The sequence below is a fragment of the Protopterus annectens genome, chromosome 5.part0, assembly GCF_019279795.1.
Source record: "Protopterus annectens isolate FY-2018-M chromosome 5.part0, PAN1.0, whole genome shotgun sequence".
NCBI lineage: Eukaryota > Metazoa > Chordata > Ceratodontiformes > Protopteridae > Protopterus > Protopterus annectens.
Window position 1 is genome coordinate 370,472,295 of NC_056735.1, and position 23,355 is coordinate 370,495,649.

The 23,355-nt window shown below is 42.3% G+C and overlaps 1 protein-coding gene across 7 annotated transcripts in view; it reads right to left on the bottom strand.

Moving 5' to 3' along the window:
* The window catches only part of CASK (calcium/calmodulin dependent serine protein kinase), a 4,132,188-nt gene that overhangs the window by 1,605,547 nt on the left and 2,503,286 nt on the right, over positions 1 to 23,355 (bottom strand). For all 7 annotated transcript variants that reach the window (XM_044072334.1, XM_044072332.1, XM_044072333.1 and 4 more), the window contains exon 7: positions 8,016 to 8,191. In XM_044072334.1, the coding sequence (XP_043928269.1) occupies positions 8,016 to 8,191 (176 nt within the window). The remainder of the gene's footprint in view (positions 1 to 8,015; positions 8,192 to 23,355) is intronic.

Here is a 23,355-nt window from a genome sequence, read left to right on the forward strand (position 1 = left end):
ATTAAAAGTGCACTGGAACTTAGAAAACTGCCACATTGTTTACATGACTAATTGTATTTTATTTTATTCTACCAGTTGGTTTTAAATACCATTTTAAATCAGTTGTAATTTACGTGTATATTTTGTTTCTATCATCATGCATACATTTTTTCTTATTTTATTTATTTATTTATTTTTTGGTTCTTATTTTTTCCACTTTATTTAAAATTATGTATAACAACAATACTAATTATACAATTACATATATTTTTATAGATTGTTTTCAGGGTTCTTGTACACAGACCTGAAGAAGTCTAGAAGGACGAAAGCGATCATAGTTAATAGGTTATGAAAATAGAAATTGATTTTTACGTGCAAAATGTATACGTATATATATTTATATATATTATTTGATTGCCAAATGAACTAAGGTTGATATATTTCCAGTCATGTAGTATAGTGTCTTGGATAAAAATCACAGACTTAATAATCTGGTTAAATAAGAGGTACCACGTCATTATAAATTTTATTTAAAGTACATAAGGGTTATATTATTATGACAGCTACTAAGTAGGGCAGGACCAGCTCGAATGTCACACTGATGGGGGAAGGGATGTGAATTTAACATGTGCACCAATAACACTTTCTTTTACAGCACAATAAACCACTCCCATGCCTAATAAAAAAAGTATATATATATTTAGAAAGCTTGTGAGGAAATTATTACTCTATTTTTGTTTTACATAGATCGCTTGTCTGTGTACTTAATAAAGAATTTTCGACTGGAAACAGACTGCCTGCCTTGGTTGGATTACTTTCGAATACTTAGTAATGCTGTACAATTATATATTTTCTATTATTATTTTTTGTTTTGTTTTGACTTAAGACTAGTTTAAGTTCATTACTTCTACTACTACTACCTGAGCTGATTAATATACAGTGATTAACTAGAAATTTATGGAATGAAAATCTTCCACACAGAGACGTTTCTTACACTGTTTTGTTTTTGGTCCCGCTACACTTGTTTAGTAGGTTGTTTTGAGACTTCGGGGATATCATAGAGATTACTTGATTTTTAGGAGTAAGTCCTTGCTAACTTTCCAAGATGGCACCTGGGATAAACATAATTTAATTTCTACTGTACCTTATACAGGAAGTTCTAGTGCTGTTCCAAGTTTTTCAAAGGTACTTGTGTAACTGATGACTGACCATTCTGTCAATTCAAGCTGGCAGAGGAATGGATTCTTGTATTTCGTGTAGTCTGCATTTAACATTTTCTGAGCTACATTTTTGAGGGGGGGGGGTCCTCACAAGACATAACACTTGAATACTTGACATCTAGGAAAGAAAACTACTAAGTGTAGGTGAGACACTAGCTTTCACTCTCCATTTCTCTTCAACATCATGTCATATAAAATGAAGACCAATGACTTCAGAGTTGCTATATTTATTTATTTGGGGGCCATCACCGAACAGTAGCTAGCTGTTTTGTACAGGTTTCACAAAGTTAGATCTTGACCATTACCCACAGCTGTGGACAACTGCAATCACTGTTGGACACTCTTTGAAAATGTTCTTTAAGCAATCAACTCAAGCTACAGTTCCAGAAAGTAAAAGTTGTGTGAACATTGATCATAACCTACTTTATAAAATAAAATAAATTCAGCAGTTTAAACAAATCATCAGAAAAGGCAAATATACAGTTTGTTGCTAAAACTGATGTATGTTTTCACAGTAGTATTTTATGGCACAGATGCTATAAGCTGAGCTTAAATAAGACCACCAAATGTTCTCATGGAAACAAAGAGGACTCTGCCAAAACAAACAAGCTCATAGGTATATACTAGGCTAAAGACCACCAGTGCCTTTACAAGTCTATCTGTTCAACCCAATCCAATTGTGCCCCATGTACCCTGGGTGTCTATCAAGTGGAAAAAGGTTACCTAGCTACCATATAGGGTGACAATCCACTGAGCACAGAAAAAAGTCAAAGGGGATCTGGGGGATTGAAGTTGACAGTAGTCTTTAGTTTGAGAGGTATGTTAGTTTGTAGGTGGCTGAGAGCTTTGTGCGGGGGGAGTACTTTAGTTTGTGTGTGGGGGTATGTCAGTTAGGTAATATTTTACTGTCTGTTTCTGTCCGTTAGAAACACGTTTTACTCATACTTCCAATGACAAAAAAAAAAAAGCATTTTTATTCATAACTTAAAAGAAAAATGGCAACAGAATGCAGAGGCTCTTACTTCCAAAGTTCGGAATGGTTCTGCTGAATGTGAATATGTAGAAAGGACAGCCTCACAAATAATGGAGGACACCTCCCACTTTAACGTACAAGCTCTCAATTTCGCACTATACAACTTTAATCATGATGTGCTCCTAAAGTGCTTAACAAATTGCAGAGTTTAAAAACATCTACTCCTGTTAAGTAAGCGAAGTGTGGAGTTGGCAACATATTTAATTTTATACTCCCTTTGGAAGAACAAGATGTTTTGGTGATCTGATACTGTTAGGAAAAGAGTCTCTACACAAGAACTGAGGAAGACTGACAATATTTTTGTTTGCCCCCCACCCAATGCAATTAACATCCACCCAATCCACTATTAGTTTATTCATTCCTCTCTGTCCACTTATTATCTAGGAAGAGTCAGGCAGAATTATGCTGCAACTGTGCAGATGGGCCCTCTCTCTCTCTCTCTCTCTCTCTCCATCAAGGAAGTCCTTTTCCTTTAAGACTGCCATCTCCCTTTTAAGAGAGATGTTAGACAGGGTAAGGGGTAGCAGGCACTGTGTAAGTATCTGGGAGTAGGAATATTTTGATATATAGAGGAAGGGAGTGCTAAATGGGCAAAGTGTGCATGAAATGAATCACCACTGCCAGTGATGCCAGCTTACTCATATGCCCCCAGCCCCCAAATTACCCTAACTGGGCAAAGTCAGCATGACAACAACTGAATCACTGCCAATGATGCCAGTTTACTCATACACCCCTAGCCCTGAAACTAAATTAGTAGTCAGGGAGTCCTGTTCCAGCTTCTAACGATGTCTGGCCTAGCTTTAGACACTACCCCAGTGCATCCTCTCCCAGAAAGGGTGAACTAATGGAAGACTCACAGTCTAATTACCAACCACACCTAGCTCCTTCAGCACTGGTGAACTTTCACAAATGTCCCCACACCATGACAATTAAGAAGACTGGATTGCATTACTAATGCTTTTTGTTGATGAATGATAAGCAGTGTCAGAAATGCCCATAGTACAACACATGCCATTAACTGGCAGGAAAGTAGCCCAAAGGTTCTTGGACAGGATTTATTTAGCTTCACAGGTAGGTACTAGGCTATCGGCCCTAGAGCCTATATAAGACTAGCCAAAAAGTTCCCTGGTTTTCCCCACCCAATAAAGCTATTTTCCTACACCCCTGTCGAGCAGAGCCACAGAGGTGATCCCTGGGGTGAATTTCCTATTTCCCATCCAACTGTCTAGATTCCTCTTAAAGAGGGCTAAAGAGGGCCTTTGCTTGATGTGAATGGGTAGTCTGTTCCAGAGTATGGGAAGTCTCTGGGAAAGGAATCTATCCCTCCAGCATGTTCTTTTAATTGTGGTGGCAAGGTTCAGGTCCTTGGAGCGCATGGCACAGAGAGATTGGGGTTTCTTTAAGTGTAGCATGTCCAACAAAACTGGGTTTGACATGGCTTTGTATGTTAGGCAGAAGTCACCTCTAAATAGGCGATAAGCGATGGAATAGAGCTGGAGCTTTTTGAGGCGGTCTGTGTATGGCATCTGTTTGAGGCCAGTAATCCTCTTAGTGGGGTACTTCTGGGGCCTTTCTAGTTGTTGCAGATGTCTTGTGAGGTACATGCCAAAAGGGGTGTTGCACTCTATGATGGGTCTGATGAGGGATGAGTAGAGAACAACAATGACCTCTTTTTCTGGAGGAGAACCCTTTAGTGATGAGGTGTGCCACATAGAAGGATTTCCTGACTACTGTGGTTATGTGATTGTCAAAGGAGAGACTAGTGTCCATCTGTGTCCCAAGGTCTCTTATCACACTTTTGGTGTTATGTAGGCTACCACCTATGTGGTACTTCATGGGTACAGTGTTTTCCCAAAGGGGATGACAATACACTTTTTGGCAATGAGCTTGAAGCCATGACTTTGACACCAAGCATCAGCCGCAGTGAGGGCCCTTTGTAGAATGTCCACATTATTAGGTGATTCTAATATGGCTCCCAGTTTGCAGTCATCTGCAAACTTTGTTGCCATAGGCCTGCTGTATTAGCCTGGACTTCTGAGAAATAGATGCCAAACAGGAGAGGACCCAGGACTAAACCCTGTGGTACTCCACTTGTCACTGGGTTGAAGTTGGACTTGGAGTCGGCTATTTTCACTGTGTGGGTTCCGTCAGTAAGGCAGTTGGCCACCCATCTTATGACATAGGGATTTATGCTGAGTCTAGTGAGTTTATCCATAATTCCAGAGTGGGGAATTGGGTCAAAAGCCTTGGCGAGGTCAAGATAGGCTGTGTGCACCACCTTACCCTCGTCCACGGCTTTGATGATTGCTTCAAAGAAGTCAGTTAGGCTTAGGAGACATGATCTACCTTTTACAAATCCAGATCGAGTGGGGTCCAGTTTTTGCAGGTTACCTATATCTTTGTTTATAAGCTCCATGATGATATGTTCCATGGCCTTGCAGACCAGACTCGTCAGGCTAATGGAGCAGTAGTTCCCGGGGTCCGTGCGCCACAAAGCCTGAAGTGAGGCTATGACCGAACATGGTACATAGGTGGGGTGCCAGTTTGTCTGTAGTTCGTGCAGAACACAGCCTGGGATGTTGTCTGCTCCCATGGATGCGGCGTTTTTGGCTTTGGAGAGTGCAGTCTTAACTTGTGCATTCGTGACTACAGGGGTTATGCATTCTTCTGGTATAGAGATGGGGCATTTGGGGGGGGGTGAGGGGGTAAAGTTTGCACTGAACCTATCTGCCAGGATGTTGGCAATATCAGTTGGTTCTGTATATCTAGTGCCGTTGTTCTGTAGCTCGGAGCAGATCTGAGTGTTGCCATTGAGATTATTGACATAGCTGCAGAATGTTTTGTGGTTGTCTTTAGAAACAGTGGCAATTTTATTTTCATAGCTGGCGTTGGTGGATTTTATGAGGGATCTCAGCTTCTTGCTGAGGCTGACCAGAGAGTTCCTGCAATCAGGGAATTTTACTCTTTTTTGCAACAGGTTCTTCCCTCTTTTGTAGGGTTTTTTATGGCAGGGGACCACCATAATGGCTTCCTTTTTGTGGAGGATAGCGTCTTGGTTTTGTTGGGGATGGCATGATCCATGCACTACTGTATATGTGTTTATACAGCGCATGTGTAAAGGATTCGGCAGTCGTACCTCTACTATCTGTTTGCACAGGTGTATTAAAGCTTGCCACTTCTGTCTTAAGAAGTGTGAATTTGGCTTTGGAGAAGTTTTTTATGGTGGTTTCCTTAATGGGGTGGAGGCAGAATACTGATGTCTAGAGTGATTAGCTTATGGTCGGATCTGACCAGTGAGGAGTTGACCTCTGGTGTGGAACATCAGTTACCCATGTTGGCAATGATCAGGTCGAGGATATTGCTGCCCCTGGTGGGGGTAAGGACAAGCTGATCCAGGGCATTGGAATTTATGAATTCCAGAAAGCATTGAGATAATGAGTTAGTACATGAGTAGTTGTCCCAGCTGATGGTGGGGTAGTTGAAATCTCCCATTATTAGGGTTTTGGGGTGTACCTTGGTATTATGCAGTATGTTGAGAAACGTGGAGTGGGCATCCTGGGGGATGGCAGGGGATCTGTAGCAAGCTACAACCTGGATTGCAGTCTTGCCCAGTGTTAGTTGCACTTGGATAGTTTCGGATACATTATGTTGAGCAACTAGCCTGGAGGTGTGGATATCCTTAATGAATATGGACACTCCTGCTCCTCTAGTGTTTCGGTCCGGGTTACTTCTCTAAAAGGTGTGGCATGAATTATAGCCTCATAATGCAGGTGTGCTCTTTGGAGCCTTGAACCAGGGTCTCTGTTACTGCACAGATGTTGATGTTCTCCATTTTAAGGAGTGCTTCAAGTGAGTGCATTTTGAGGTTTAAACTTCTAGCATTGAGTAGCATCACCCTCAGTTTTTGCTTGCTTGTACCTGCTACTGTGGTGGGTTTGTCATTTCAACCTTGCCTAAAAAAGGCACTATACGGGTGGCAAGAGCCTTAGCCAGTATCCGGAATTCCAGGGGAGACAGATGCAGGCCATCTCTGGCAAAGCATCATGGTCTGTTGATCATATCGTCCCAGGTAGACAGATACTGGATCCCCTATGAATGACACCAGAAGCTTAGCCAATTGTCAAAGTCAATCATTTTGTCCTTGAACTGTGGTATCATTCCGGGCGATGGCAGGATGCTACTCAGGGCTAGGGGCATACCTGCCTTGGCTACATGATCCGAGAGCTCCTCCATGTCTCTTTTCATGTAGTCAGAGAGGTACATCTCAGGTCATTCACACCAACATGGACAATGGCAGTCATATTTGTACTTGTGGAGTGACCTGAGTGCGTGCATTATGTGGCGGATCTTGGCACCCGATAGCCAGCTGACATTAACTTTTTCCTTGTTTAGCCTGATGAGTAGGACATCAGTGTGCCTGACTATAGAGTCGCCTATGACAAGTTTGTTGGGTACGTTGTTTTGCCTTAGGGGCTGAGGTTGAGTGGCACACAGATTTTGTGGTCTGTGTTTCATTTGGGTAGTGGGGGGTGGTTGCTTCCATTTCTGCTTTAGAGGTCTCTGTTGTTTGGGCAGATTTTTACTGAGAGCCTCCGTGAATGTAGGTGTGTGTTTTGTGTTACTATGTGTGGGTTTAGGTGGTGTACAAATTGATGGACTATGGGTCAGTATGGTGTGGTGCAGGTGTTTACCTTCTACTTTGACTGCCTAGTCCAATTTTGGCTGGAGAGAACTTGGTTTCCAGTTTGGTTATATAAGTGCAACTCTCACAGGTTGTAGTGTCGGGTGGTAGGAGGAGAGGGATGTCAGTGTACATGAGGCAGTTGCTGCATTGCCCCGAGATGCCCAGGTTCATCAGGTGGACAGGTGCAAACACCAGGAGCTGATGCTTAGACATGCCTAGATAGGTGCTTTTTGATTTAAGTACTAAAAACGCTTTCCCTTCTGATAAGTGAGGAAAGTTGAGTGCTGAAGCAATTTGTAATTTATTTAGTGCCTGCAATGAGTTTTGAACAAGTGCTGAGCACAAGGATGCAGTTATGAGGGCTAAAACTAGAAAACTGGCCAGTTCTAAGGGAAAATTTGAAGAGTACACTTTCTGGCACCGAGAATAGTTTAACCCTAGTTAAACAGTGCTTTGCAAAGCGCAAACACGGGTTTTTAAACAGAAAGATGAAAGAGATAGAAATAGCCCAAAATGGCCAATAAAACTACAGTTTCTGAGCTAAAACCACACCTCCAGCGACAGACAGGCTGTTCCAAAGCTCACCACTCTCACTGATGAACAGAGAAGCTTCCCTCTATTTTAGAAAGGTCTGGGCAACACAGGAACTTACAAACAGCCCAGAATTCAGCAAAATCAGAAAACCGGACTTTACTAGCTCTAGGAAGGTGGGAAACGAGTAGAAGGATAAGATTTTTTTTTAAAGCAAATACAGTGATAAAACACTTCTAACACAGAAGACAGGCAATCACACTTGAATGTGTAGCTCTTTTACAGTTAAACAGATGAAAAACAATACTTTAAAGTGCAAACAGTATAAGAATTCAAAAAGCAGTTCAAATATGTAGCAAAGTTAATAAAAAATGGTCAGAATAATGCAGCTAGCAAAAATAAGTAATAAAAAGCAAAACAGGGGTACTTAATCTACTCAAAGTCTCATTTTCTCTCTCTGCTGCTGTAGAACTCTGCAGGCAGGCTCTTACTGAGGTAATACGATATCAGAAAACAGTGAACATTTTGGTTAAATAAAGTCGATATCAGAAAAATAAACACAGATTACCTTGTATTTTCCTTTGATGATGCCCTCAAATAACCGCTCCTTGGTTCCATAAAATGGTAAACAACCACTAAGTAGGATAAAAAGTATCACTCCACAACCCCAGACATCTACAGGCTTCCCATAAGGTTCTCTTTTTACCACCTCTGGTGCCATGAAATGGGGTGTTCCTACTCGACCTGCAGAAACAATTAAAACAGCATTATCTCAATGGATGTCATTTACGTACATTTTATCTCCAGGAATGATGTGATATATCTTTATAAGTATTTTTTTCTTTACAACAATTCAATTTAAAATGCATCTACCTGCTACTCACCACACTGAACAGGTGAATGTGCCATTAACAGAATAAACAGAAATGTAACACAAAGAGTTAGACTCAACTCAGTAAGAACAAACAACAGTAGTCACCCACAGATAAGAAGATGACACCGGCTGTTGGTACAACTTCTCTGCCTCCAAGTATGAAATAAAGTATACATTTTTAAGGACTAACTAGAGAAATGTGAAGCCATTAAATATTTCAACATGGCTGGTAAGGAATTACAATATGTGTTATATAATGAAGCGACTAACCTTGTCAACAAACCTAAATGATGATGATGATGACAATAAAATGATTTCACGACTTCTGATAAGAAATAAATATAACTTCTAGTACTTAATGAACAATTGTAAATGCATTTTTAGTGCTTCTTGAAAGTGGATGCTTTTCCAGAATGATATATTCAGTAACTCATGAATACCATTTAGTAAAGGTAACAAGCGTGCCTTCGTTGAAGGTTGTGCATCAGGGCTAGTAACTCGGCACGTAAAAATCCACTACCAAACATTAGTGGACCGGAGTTGCGCTGTGGCAACCCCTAACCGGGATAAACCGAAAGACACAGCAACAAAATACAATTGCCATGACATTTTGTTTGAAACATTTAGGTGTCACTGAATGGTGACTGAAGACAGTGGCGGCTGGTGACTTCAAATCACAGGGGGGCTGCAGGAGACAGCTGAATGGGTGGGGTCAAGGGGAAGGGGTGTGGTCAACTAGAAAGGGGAGGAGCTATGCACAAAACCACAAAAACTAACTTTAATTAAATACGCTGCCCTGGGTGGCAAACCATCATTATGAAAGTCCAATCAAGACAAAAATAAGTGTAGAAGAATAAAAATATTTCAATGCATTGGCTGCATGACAGCTTACTTAATATCTAGATGGAAACAAAAGGTTGTGAGGCATGAAAAAATAAATTACTTTTTAAATACATTACTGGAATGCCAGTCAAAATCAAGTATAAGAAAAACCAGAAGCACTCAACTCAAACCACTTCTCCTTGCACTGCAGTTCTAATTATAATATATTCAGCTTTATTAAAGTACCAAGTAACATGCTGAAATTAGAAATCTCTGTGATACCCCCACTTGTAAAAATGTTTCTTATCCAAAAAAGACCTGCTGCCTGACAACTTGTTTAATGGGGAAAACATGATCAAAGTAAAAAATGAAAAGCAAACAAGAAACAAGCTCAAGATACATTGCTTAAAGGATTACTGTACAGGTTATGGACCACACATGATTGGCATTCTGTTTAGTTTACGGGTAAAGTCTGTAGAGATGACTGGAAGTCTCCAACAAGTGTAATGAGCTTTTTAAAATAATGGAATCCTGTCCTTTAATACCCAAGGCTTATACATTATCTAGTCAAGTATTCTCTGCATGGCAACAACAGAAAGGCTTTCAATGTTGGCAATTCTTTAACAGTATGCTTATTAAAGCTTACTTGCATCTTACGATCTCAGACAAGCTTACCTTATGGTCATTAAAGCATTGCTACTTAAACACAGAGCAACGGGCACTTTGAGTAATAAGCATAAATCAACAGTACAAAAATATGACAGAAACCAGACCATTCTGCAAAATCAAGGACAAATGAAAAGCCACTGTAGTACTTATGCAGTGTGTCCTCCCCATCAAAGGTAGACACAACTACTCCTTGCCTTGCTTGGACACATCCAGAGTCACTACATGGGGGAGTGGGGTGCAACAAGTATGTCACAATTTGAAATGTCTCTGGCTGACTGCGATGGCCCTGACACATTTGTCATACCTCTCAACCTCAAGAGCAAGAAATCTGGACAAAGCCATACACAGAAGTGGGACAAAGGCCCAAAAATAAGGACAATTTTTAAATATTGCTCTGATAAACTTAGAAAGATAATAGAATAGGTCTTGCATTAGTGTGAATTTTTTGAAGGGTATAAAATCTGAAACTCAAATGTCTGTCATTTTCTAACTTCAGTCTTTAGTGATTTTTCACTAATTTGCCAAAAAACACAATTTTATGAAAAATGGACCAAAAATGTGATGCAAAAATATAAAATAGACACACAATACAGCTGGGAACCTGTCAAAGAAGGGAGACTTTAATATTAGTACTGCTACCTTGAGCAGCTGACAAAATAAAATAATCTACATGCATTTCAAGTAATCTATAACTTTGATTATTACAGTTATTTCTTAATTGTAAACCCTCCATGTTTTCTTCCAAAATTGCTATTTTATGGAGGGATTATTAGGGGAAGAGCAACATTTTGAGCCAAAAATGGGGACAGTTGAGAGGTTGGCTATGCCTAATTCTATAAAGCAATTTATTTGCATGTACCTCTCAACCTGTTAATGCAGTAAATCTGAACAAGGCCAAATATATTGGGGGCACATATAAACAGTACTAAAATTGCTCTTGTATAAATTGAGACAGTTGATATAACAGCTCTTACTTTAACATGCATTTTTCTGAAGGTTATGAAGTCTGAAACTCAGTGTATCATTATTTAGTGACTTAATTCCTAAATGATTTTCCAGAAAACTACAAATTTTATGAAGAACAAACCAAAAATAAGAAGCAAAAATCTATTCATTCTTTGAAAATCTGGACAGTTGGGAGGTATAGTTCAGCTGGGCCTGTCTGAGTTTGCTGCCCTTCCCCCCTGACAAAATCATGGTTGAATGGAGCCTCTGCAGCCATTCCAATGAACCATTACTTAGCTATTTCACTCCATTTACCATAAACACTAATGTGCATACTGCTTTACTTCTATGATGAGTTGGACTTCATTTGAAAGTTTTATTTTGTATTTTACAGCACAAACACTAAGTCATCTGCTAAACAAAGCAATGCAGTCTCACAATGAAAACTTAGCATTAAAACTTCTTTGCCCTTGAAACTCACATTCATTGAAACAGCATTGAAACCCACATTCAAAGAAAATACATTTTTTCAGTGGCAGATAAAGATTAATTTTGGGCTGTTTTCAAATCATAGGCCCCTTGCATATGAAACATACATGTGCTCTTTGATACACCTTCCTCATTGTACTAAAATTATATTCCTTGTACAATACAGTACAGTTGTTAGAGGGTGTTTAAATTTGTTTTGAACATTTTTCCAGTAAGCAATGAAACAAAACGTATGCACCCATAATGGCAAAACTGCCCAGTTGAGAACATTTATCATAAAAAATTCTACTCAGACTTCCACAGTCCATCATTACTAGTAAATATACACAATTCTACAGTCCACCATTATTAGTAAATATGCACAATTCTACAGTCCACCATTATCAGTAAATATGCACAATTCTACAGTCCACCTTTATCAGTAAATATGCACAATTCTACAGTCTATTATCAGTAAATATGCACACTCTCTGAAGTAAAAGTCATCTAAATAATTCCACATTAAAGAAATCTGTAACTAATGAAGAGGTTGCTGCTAGCAATCACCTTTATATTTCATGGTTTCATCGAAAAATAAAGTGTATGTTGCCCCTCAGGAATAAATTGCCTATATTACATTAAAAAATGATAAGCTAGTAATAATATTGCAAGAGGAAATGGATGGCAAACTGATAACAGACTCATAGTTAGTATCTTCACCAAGGAGAACATTCTCAGTACGGCAGCATCCACCCCTTGCGGGTGTAGAACCCACAGCCTTCTGCATCAAAAGCAAGTACACAACCTGTTGTGCTATTAACAAGGCAAAACACTAAACTTCTGTTCCCCTGCAGCTCTCAGCTCCTTTTAAAATCTACTCAATACTCAACTGCATCTCAACTTCGCAGCACAAGAAAACTGGAAAAAGCCAAAATGTATTTGGGTGGGGGGGGGGTCAAAAACCAGGGACACATTAAACATTGCTTGTATAATCTTGGAAAGTTGCTAGAATAAAATGTTGTGTTACCACCATACATTTTACTGCCAAGGTCCCTGAGCAAAACAGTCAGAGTAACATACCACTATGACACATCAGCTGCTTTGTAAAAGAGAGGAAGACTGAAACTTAAATGGCTATCATTTAGTGAATTCAGTTCTCACCACAGCTGTCAACCTCTTAGCACAAAACACCTGGACAAACCCATTAATGAGGGAATACAGCCCTCAAACATATTCAGTGAATTCAGTTCTTGCCATAGCTGTCAACCTTAGCACAAAAACCTGGATGAAGCCAATAATGGGGGAATACAGTCCAAAAATAGGGACAAATTTAAAATATTCATCTTATAAACTTAGAAAATTGCTAGAAAAAAAAGGTTGTGTTACTATGTATTCTGAAGAACATGAAGTCTGAAATTCAAATGCCTGTCAATTTTACTGCTGACAGAACAAAAACAATTTTCAGCAGAGACCCAGGGATTAATACTGCAGACACGTCTTTGTAAAATGACAGGGCACCAGAGCAAATCCACACAAACACAGGGAGGAGATGCAGACTCCACACAGAAGGCACCCCAGCCAAGAATCAAACCAGAAAACCTATAGTTGTGAGGTAACAATACTACCACTGCACCATCAAATATGCAAGGAATTAAACATTCAGAAATCTGAAGTCTGAAATTCAAATGCCTGTCAATTTTATTTAACATTTGTTAATCAGGACAGTCTGGCTTGGAACAAAAAAAAACAATTCTCAGCAGAGGCCCAGGAAGAAATAATGCAGACATGTCTTTGTAACATGGGAGGACACAAAAGCAAACCCACACAAACACAGGGAGAAGATACAGAACCCCCCCCACAAAGAAGGCACCCAGCCAAGAACCAAACCCAAGAACCTATAGCTGTGAGGCATCAATGCTACCACTGCACCATCAAATTTCAAGCACTGCAATATTTAAAAAACACAGATATTATGAGGAATAGATCAGATCAAATATGAGGCAAAAATCTGCAATTTTTTTACAAATGGTGGTGGGTAGGGAATTCAGGTCTTTAGCACCTGCATACAAGGTACAGGGTTCAAGCCTGAGGTATTCCCTACCACACCACCATGAGTCTAATCAGCAGTACATCCCACCTGAGGCATTTTCACACACACACACACACACACACACACACACACACACACACACACACACACACACACACACACACCCCCCTCCTGTAGTAAATGCAAAAAAGTACAGTTTTGTACCTACCATAAATGTAGATGTTCGAGGATCCACATTGCTGCAGTCCTAACAATTGGGTAGTCCGCTGTCCCAGTCGGCCCGAATACCAAAGTATATGGCTGACGTCGGTCAAGGCGCATTAGTCTGACGTCAGGACGTCAGGGTACTAATGCGCATGACCGACGTCATATCCTCAGTCTTTTCTTGCCCCAGATGTCAGAAGACCCTAAAAAGACAAGGCCAAAACCAAAACACCAAACACTCCTGCACCAAAAATATGTACAATATATACAAAATTACAAGAGTATAACCTCACCCACACAACCACCCCTAAACACAGAGGGGAAGGAGGGAGGGTAAATTGGACTGCAGCAATGTGGATCCTCGAACATCTACATTTATGGTAGGTACAAAACTGTACTATGTTCTTCATTCCACATTGCTGCAGTCCTAACAATTGGGTAGAATCCCAAAGCAGAGGTAAGGGAGGCTGGCAAATCATAAAGAAGCAGGAGCTGTCAACATGCCTTGCAAAATAGCTGTGGCAAAACCAGCCCTAGATTTAGAGTAGAGAGGAAGGTGGTAATGCTTAGAGAAAGTATGCACTGAACTCCAAGTAGCTGCCTCCAAAATATCCTTAGTTGCCACCCCTTAGAAATGCTGTTGAAGTGGCAGTAGCCCTAGTGGAATGAGGCCTAATCCCAGCTGGAATCTCCTTGCCATGATGGGAATAACAAAATGCAATGCAAAACCCAATCCACTTAGAAATAGTTTGTTTTGACACAGGCTTGCCCTGAGAACTCAAAGCAAAAGAAACAAACAACTGCTGAGACTGCCTAAAATCCTTAGTCCTGCTTAAATAATAACGCAACTGCCTGTGTACATCTAAAGTGTGCAAAATCTTTTCCCCCTTATTTTGGGGATCTGCATAGAAAGTAGGCAAATGAATAGTTTGGTTTAAAGCCACACTAGAAACCACCTTAGGCATAAAAGAAGGATTAGTGCGTAATGATACCCTATCCTTATGGAAAATCAAAAGGCTCTACCGCCATAAGGGCCTGCAATTCAGAAACCCTTCTTGCAGAAGTAATGGCCAACAAAAAAGCAGTCTTCCATGACAAGTATTTCAATTCAGCAGTAGCCGAGGCTCAAAAGGTTGTAGAGTAAGTTTCTCCAACACAAAATTGAGATCCCAAGCAGGAGTAGGAGCTCTACGTGGGGGTCTTATATTCTTTGCCCCTCTAAGAAATTGCTTGAACAAAAGATGCGAAAACAATGGTGGGTCACAATCATAGTGAGCTGAAATTGCTGCAGCATGAATCTTAATGGAAGAGAAAGACAAACCTTTGTCCAATAACTCAGTAAGATATTGAAGAGCCACACTCAAATTAGGCTCAGAAATCTCCAAATTCTTTGCTGCACTCCAAAATAAAAATCTCTTCCATTTTTCTGCGTACACTTTCCTTGTACTAGGTCTTCTGGCTTCCATAATCACATTTAAAACTTGTTGAGGAAGTTGAGACCTGCTGTGTTTCAAAACAGAATATGCCAGGCTGTTAGATGAAGAGAGTGAAGCTTGACATTGAGCAGGTGACCGTCCCTCTGAGACAACAGGTGTGGAATCAAAGGTAAAGGCCATGGAGGCTTCCTTACCAGACTCCTCAGTAATGGGTACCAGTGTTGCCGAGGCCAATCTGGAGCTATTAAAATCATCCTTGGCTTGTCTTGTCTGACCTTTAGGAGCACCTTTGGGAGAAGAGGCAGAGGTGGAAAGGCATACACATGAAGATTTTTCCAACTGAAAGAAAGAGCATCCACTTTCCAAGCTGTGTGATGAAACCTCTTTGTGCAAAACTTTGGCAGCTGGTGGTTTAGTGGAGAAGCGAACAGATCTATGTCTGGAGTTCCCCATGACACTGTCAATTTCCGAAATACATGAAGATCCAGTTTCCACTCGTGGGGATCCATGATTTGTCTGCTTAACACATCTGCTAAGGTGTTCTGTGCTCCCGGCAGAAACCTTGCCTGAAGAGTTAGTTGCAAGCTGAGCGCAGTCTCCCATAAAATCATTGCTTGCCTGCATAACGGGTAAGAATGTGTTCCCCCTTGTTTGTTGATGTACCACATGACAGTTGTGTTGTCTGTTAGAATCAACACCTGCCCTGGAATAAGTAACTCCTTGAAAACCATTAATGCAAACTGGACTGCTAACATCTCCTTCATGTTGATATGTAGATGCTGTAGTCTGGCAGGCCACTTGTCTTGTATCCACTTTCCATTTAGATGAGCTCCCCAAGCAATGTCTGAGGCATCTGTCGTTAGAATCTGACTCGCCTCTGGCCGGGTCACAGAGAGTCCCTTGTTTAGGTGACATTCCTGAGCCCACCACAAAAATTCCTGTTGAATGCAAGGTATTATTTGAATGACAGTGTCCAAATCCTGGCAGTGCTGTGTCCATACATTTTTGAGATACCATTGCAGCTTCCTCATATGCAGTTTGGCATTGGGAAGCACCAGAATACAAGATGCCATGAACCCTAAGGCTTGAAGAACTGTCCTTGCAGTCAGCCCGGACTGAAGAGATAGTTGATGGAAGTAAATGGAAAGATTCTTTTGTTTGTCCGGGGTTAAAAAGGCCATCTGGGCTGCTGTATTCAGTCTCACACCCAGAAAGCACATGTCTTGAGAGGGTACTAGACTGGACTTTATTTCGTTCACAGAATACCCTAGGCATCTTAGCACTGCTATCACATATTCCAAATGCTGTAAAGGTCTTCCTTTTCTTGAGCCAGAATCAGGCAGTCGTCCAAGTAAGGATAGATTTGTATTCCTTTTAGCCTGAAGTAAGCTATCACTGGAGCCAGAACCTTTGTGAATACTCTGGGCGCAGTAGATAAGCCAAAGGGCAATACAGAGAACTGATAATGGGAATTTCCAGCTCGAAAGCAGATACTTCCTGCAACTTAGTCTGATAGGCACATGAAGGTAAGCCTCCTTGAGATCTAAAGTTACCATCCAGTGATCTTTGCCCAGCAGAGGTAAAAGCTGATGTAACGTCAACATTTTGAACTTGGGAATGTCCAGATAAGTGTTGAGGATAGATAAATCCAAAATTGGTCTCCACGTGTTCCCCTTCTTTGGTACTAGGAACAGGCGAGAATAAAATCCTAGGCCCCTTTCTGGCACAGGAACCGGCTGAATGGCCCCTATTTGGAGTAACAGAGAAATTTGCTTGTGAGCCTCTTTTCTTTGTAGAGGAGGAATGTCTGGCATGCCTTTGAAAGGAGGCAAGGTATGGAAATAAAACCTGTAACCATGGTGAATGATATCCAAAACCCATCTGTCTTGGGTAATTAAATCCCAATTTTCTTTGAAAAGAGCCAGCCTTCCTCCCAAAGGTGCTGCCAGGCGAGAATGTACTGGCAGCTGAAAAGGCAGGTCATTGGGTCTGCCCTCACCAGAAGTCTGAGCAGGTGAACTCCCTGTCCTAGGCCTAAAAGAACCTTGAGCTCTGCCCCTACCACGTCTAGACCTACCCCTAGACTGGGAATCATAAGCAGGATATGTCCATCCCTTAGTAGGCCAATTTCTACTAAACTTCGGAGGCTGCACCTGCAAAAAATCTTTAACAGTTTGCATAGACTTAGCCTTGTCCTCCATTTTCTTTAAAACTGCTTCCACAGGCGAACCAAACAACACGGCAGACTGTAATGGAGCATCCAAAATCCTTGTCTTAACATGCTCAGCTAAATTCTGATCCCTCAACCAGGCGTGCCTACAAAGAACAGAACCAGTGGCAGCCACCCTCGAGGAGGCCTGCACAGCATCAAAACCACATTGCAAGGAATGCTTACCCACCTGTTCAGACACATGAACTAAATCCTGCAACTCTTTACACTCAATACCTTCCGCCAGAGCATCCACCTTAGACTTCAATTGTGAAAGGAGATAATTTTGATATTTTAACATGTGAAACTGGCAATTCAAGCCCTCATGGCTAAAGTGGAAGAAGTATACACTTTCTTTCCCCATCTATCCAAAGCCCTTGCCTCTTTATCAGGAGGAACAGGATTTTTAACAACAGATGCCTTAACACCTTTAGGCCCCTGAGAGACAGTTTGGGGGTGTGCCCTAGGACTCTTAAAAGATACTTATGAGCTTCAGGCACCCTATAGTACCTATCTGGTTTAACTGGGGCAGGAGGCAAAGAATCAGGGTTCAGGGAAGCCTCTGCAAAAACATCTTCCACCACATTCAGAACAGGAGGTATAGCTAAAGGCCTATGCTGGGGTAAAAACAAGAATTCCCTAAGCCTCTTCCTGGAATCAGAGAAATCTTGACCTTCCCATTTAAAATGCTCCCTCATGGAATGAAGAGTCTCTGAAAATGAAAAATCCTCAGGAGGAGAAGCTGAAGGAGTAGAATCATCCACATCAGAATCAGAATAAGGAGGATACTCCTGCAAGTCTTCAGCCGAAGACTCAGAAGCCTCCGAACACTGCTCAAAACTCTCAAACTCAGGTTCCACCCTAGGCCTCTTATCAGGAGGGGGCATAGAACCTCTAATCATAGTAATCAAATCCTCTGCCATTTTAAGCATATGTTTCTTAGGCAAAGATCCTGAAGAACTAGGAGAAACCCCCACTGAAGTTAAACCTGGCCTGCCTCTCAAAGAAGCCTTGGAAACAGAAGGGGAGGCTCTAACCACCTTAGGAAGAGAGGGAAGAACAGCCACCTGAGAAGCCCCTTCAGCCTGGCCTACCTCCTGAGAGGACACATCCTGTAACAGTAAAGTCTCTCCTGAGACTCCAAAGAAACTCCTGGCAGAACCTCCGGCTCCACTGAGCCTTCTAAAGAACCGACGTCCGGGACTGTCGGTTCTTCCAATCTAGGCTTTGCTGCTTTGTCCTTGCGCTTTTTGGACGAAGCGGGCGTCGGAGCATCCGACGGCATTTTATAATTACAACGCTTCCCAAAAACTAACCTGGCACAGTCTAACCTTCTCTTAATAGTGCGTTTGTTAAATCTAGCACAAGAGCGGCATCCAACAACGTCGTGCTCAGGCCCTAAACAAGGTATACACAAGGTATGGTAATCCCTATGAGGTATCTGTTTCCCACAAGAAATACAGTTATTCAATTTTTCTGACATCCGGTTAAATACTGAGGCAAGAAAAAAACAAAATATTCCCCAACGGGGTACTTAGCCAACTTTGATTCGGTCTGAAACTCCGACTTCAGAAAATTTCAGAACGCCAACCTGCACTCGCAAAACTGCTTCTGCATCGGACCATGCGGCAAAAAAGACTGAGGATATGACGTCGGTCATGCGCCTTAGTACCCTGACGTCCTGACGTCAGACTAATGCGCCTTGACCGACGTCAGCCATATACTTTGGTATTCGGGCCGACTGGGACAGCGGACTACCCAATTGTTAGGACTGCAGCAATGTGGAATGAAGAACATCACACCACACACACACACACACCCCTCCTGTAGTAAATGCAAAAACACACACCTCCTGTAGTAAATGCAAAAACACACACACACTCCACTTACCTGGTCCTGTAGTAAATCCCTGATACATCCAGTACGTCAATCCCGACGAGACTGCAGCTACCATACATCCAATAAGTAAATCCCGTGCAAATCCGACCCTGCCCGTCGCGAACTCTAATCCAATCCAGATCCTTACCCTGCCCGTCGTGAGATCTTCCCCTGCAGCAAACTCCAATCCGATCCTTCCCCTGACTGCTGACGTTGCAGTCCGACCCTGACGCATTTCCCCAGCGAGTTCCCAGGCAGTCTAAAACTGCATAGACTTGTGGGAGCGCTCCTGTCCATGATTGTCAATCAGGACTGCAGTGCGCATGCGCGAAATTTAAATTTTTTTTTTTTTTTTATTTTATCAGTACTTTCAGGTTGAGGGGGCTGCAGTCCGGCAGTCCGATAGCACGGGCCGCCCCTGACTGAAGAAATGTACTGCATTATACAAGCTGAATACATCAAGGAAAAAAATAGCTGAAAAGTTATAGCTATGATGGGAGGTGGCAATGCTTGGTGAAGGTATGAACAGAACTCAAAGTTGCAGCTTCCAGAATGTCCCTGGTAGGGACTCCTCTGAGAAAGGTTGTAAAGGTTGAAGTTGCCCTAGTGGAATGTGTTCTAACCCCCTGAAGGTTTTTTTCCCATGGTGTTTGCAACAGAAATGGATACAGTGTGCTATCCATTTGGAGATGGTTTGTTTTGATATGGCCTGCCCCTGGTGTAAAGCTGACTAGTAACTGGCCAGATTTCCTAAAGGGCTTAGTCCTATCAAGGTAGAATCTGAGCTGTCAATAGTGCAGGATCCTTTCATTGGGAAAAAAGTGGGCTAATGGATAAATTGGTTGAGAGCCACACCGGACACCACTTTAGGCATGACAGTTGGGTTAGTGCTGAGGGAGACCCTGTCAGCATGAAAAATGATGAAGGGTTGCACAGCCATAAGTGCTTGTAGCTCAGACACTCTTCTAGCTGAAGTGATGGCCAGAAGCAAGGCTGGTTTCCAAGAGAGGAATTTTAACTTTGCATGCTCAAAGGGGGTAGCGTGATCTTTTCCAACAGAGAGTTAAGATTCCAAGCGGGGGTATGGGCTCTTCTGGGTTGCCTTAAGTTGATAGCCCCTCTCATGACCTGCTTGATGAGAGGGTGTGAGAAGCGAGATGGCTCAGTGCTGTAATGAGCAAAGATGGCAGAGGCATGGACCGTAATGGAAGAAAAGGATAGACTCCTGTGGAGTAGGTCTGCTAGGTAATCCAGGATGAGAGGTAAGGAGGGCCTGTGCTGGATCTACTCCTTTAGTCTGGATCCAGGAACAATACCTTATCTACTTGTCAGCATAGGATTTTCTAGTACTGGGTCGTCTGGCTTCACGTATGACATCCAGTACCTGCTTGCTTAGTCTTGCCACTGGAGGAAAAGCCAAGGAATAAGCCAGGCTGCAAGGTTCAGGGTCTGCAACTGCGGATGCAAAAACTGTCCCTCCTGCTGAGATAAGAGAGTTGGGATCTGGGGGAGGTGCCATGGAGGCAACGGTGACAGACTGCGCAGTAGTGGGTACCAGTGTTGGCGTGGCCAGTCTGGGGCAATCAGGATTCCTCCCTTATCTTGAGTAATACTCTAGTAAGAAGAGGTAGAGGAGGAAATGCATAGATTGTGAGGTTTGCTCACTGGAAGGAAAGGGCATCCACTTTCCAGGCCTTGCTGTGAGGTTCCCTGGTGCAGAATTTGCTGAGCTGGTGGTTGTAGGGGGAGGCAAATAGGTCCACCTTCTGGGTACCCCATTCCTGTGTCAAAAGGCTGAAGGTGTTGTGGTTGAACTGTCACTCATGTGGGTCTAGGAGATTTCTGCTTAAGTTCTCTGCCAGAGAGTTTTGGTTGCCTGGCAGGAATTGAGCTTGCAGGTGAATATGCATGGCTGAGGCCGTATTCCAAAGGGTCATGGCTAGCCTTCAGAGTGGGTAAGAGTGGGTTCCCCCCTGCTTGTTGATGTACCACATCACTGTGGTGTTGTCGGTTTTGATTAGTAGAGGCCCCGGAGAGAGAAGGGATCTTAAAGCTGTCAGAGCATGCTGAACAGCTATAGCATCTCTTTTTGGTTGATGTGCAGATGAATTTGATTTGGGCTCCAGTGGCTCTGAATGTGCCTGTCGTCCAGATGTGCACCCCAGGCATAGTCTGATGCATCTGTGGTTAGGCTCTGGGTGGCATGGGGTTGTGTAAAGGAAAGCCCCTTGTTGTGGTTGCATGCTGCTGCCCACCAAAGAACTCTTTCCTTAGACAAGGTATGATAGTTTCCAGATCCTGAGAATGTTGGCACCAAAGACTTTTAAGTACCATTGAAGTTTCCACATATGCAGTCTGGTATATAGAATTAGTAGAATGCAGGCCATGAACCCTAGAGCCTGTAGGATTTTCCTTGCGAATAACTGGGTTCTGGTAGTCATTTGAGAGAAGTAGCCTGTCAAATAGGCCTGTTTTTCTGGAGTAAGGAATGCCATCTGGGATGCTGTGTCCAAGCTTGCTCCCAGGAATACAAATTTTTGACTGACTAGTTTGGATTTCTTTTCATTGATAGTGTACCCTAGGGAGGTTAGAAGGTCCTTTACAAATGTCAGGTGCTACAACAGCTTTTCCTGATTGTCTGCCTGAATCAGGCAATCGTTCAAGTAGGGGTAAATTTGAATATTTCTCTGTCTGCAATAGGCAATGGCTGGAGCCAGGCGTTTTGTGAAAACTCTGGGAGCAGTGGATAAGCCAAAAGAAAGTGGAGAGAACTGATAATGCATAGATCCTGCCCTGAAACATAAATATTTCCTGCAGGAGTCCCTGATTGGGATGTGAAGATAGGCCTCCTTTAGGTCTACGGTGGCTAACCAGGTATCTTTGGACAGCATAGAGAGAAGCTGCTGTAGGGTGAGCATTTGGAATTTTGGTACCACCAGAAAGGTGCTTAGAATGGACAGATCTAAGATTGGGCACCAGGTGCCCTCTTTTCTGGGTACCAGGAAAGTCTGGAATAAAATCTTTGGCCTATCTGTTCTGCAGGAACAGGCTGAATTGCCCTTATGGAGAGCATGAAATGAACCTAGTTTTGTGCCTCTGTCCACTGGTTTGGGGGAAGGTCTGGGAACCCTTCTGGGGTTGGCAGTGTGTGGAAATAAAATTTGTATCCCTGGCATACTAGGCATGAGCAAATGGGCAGAGGTGAGGGGAGGAGTTGAGAAGTCACTGTGAACTCTTTCCATAAGGGGGTGGCTTAGCACTCCCTGTTTCAGAAGTGGAGGTACTCCATTGCTTAGATCTCTGCATACCCTGAGACTGTAGTTTGGGTCTGTTTTCCCTAGGTCTAGTTTGAGGTGGCCTTGAGGGGGCTGGAATGGACCAATATTTTGAGGGCAATGCTTACTGAATCTTGGAGGCTGCACTTCCAAAATATCTTTGACTGTCTGCATAGACTTAGCTTTTTCGTCCATCTTTTTTAAAACCTCTTCTGCTTTGGTGCCAAACAAATTGTCCTTGTTCAGAGGTGCGTCCAATAATTTTGCTTTGACGTGGCCTGGCAAAGTCTGCTCCTTAAGCCAGGCATGCCTACTAAGTACAGAACCTGTAACTGCTGCCCTGCAAGATGCTTCTAGGGCATCAAACCCACATTGGAGAGTATGCTTGCTGACTTGGCTTGCAGAATGCATAAGCTCCTGGAATTCTTTATTTTCTGCACAGTCAGGGAAGGCAGATAATTTTTGCTTAACAAGTTCCACAGTATGTTGCTGGAATTTCAGCATGCAGCATGTGCAACTGACAATTTAATGCTCTAATGGCATGAGTTACTGAGGTGTACACTTTTTTACCTCATCTGTCTAAAGCTCGGGAATCCCTGCGCGATGGAGTGGGATTCTTAGCTGTAGTTGCTTTTACTCCTTTAAGATCCTTGGAAGTTAACCTCTGGGTCAGCAGTAGGATTTTTGAAAAGAAATTTGTGAGAGTCAGGGACACTGTAGTACCTGTCAGGTTTCCTGAGATTAGGGGGTAAAGTATCAGGAGTTAGACTGGATTCCATAAAGACATCATCCACAACATCTAGAACTGGAGGGATAACTAAGGGTCTGTGCTGTGGTAAACCTAAAAAATCCCTGAGTCTCTTTTTGGACTGAGGATAATCTTGGCATTCCCAATGGAAATGCTCTCTCAAAGTATGTAGGGTTTCACCAAAAGAAAAATCCTCTGCATCCAAATCCTCATAGGCAGATAAGGGCATGTCTTCATAATCAGAAACCTCAGAGTCATCGGACTCTTGGTCAGATAAAGTTGCTGGGGACAAGTCTCTTTCTTTTAGCAGGGGAAGGCTGGCTTCCCCTA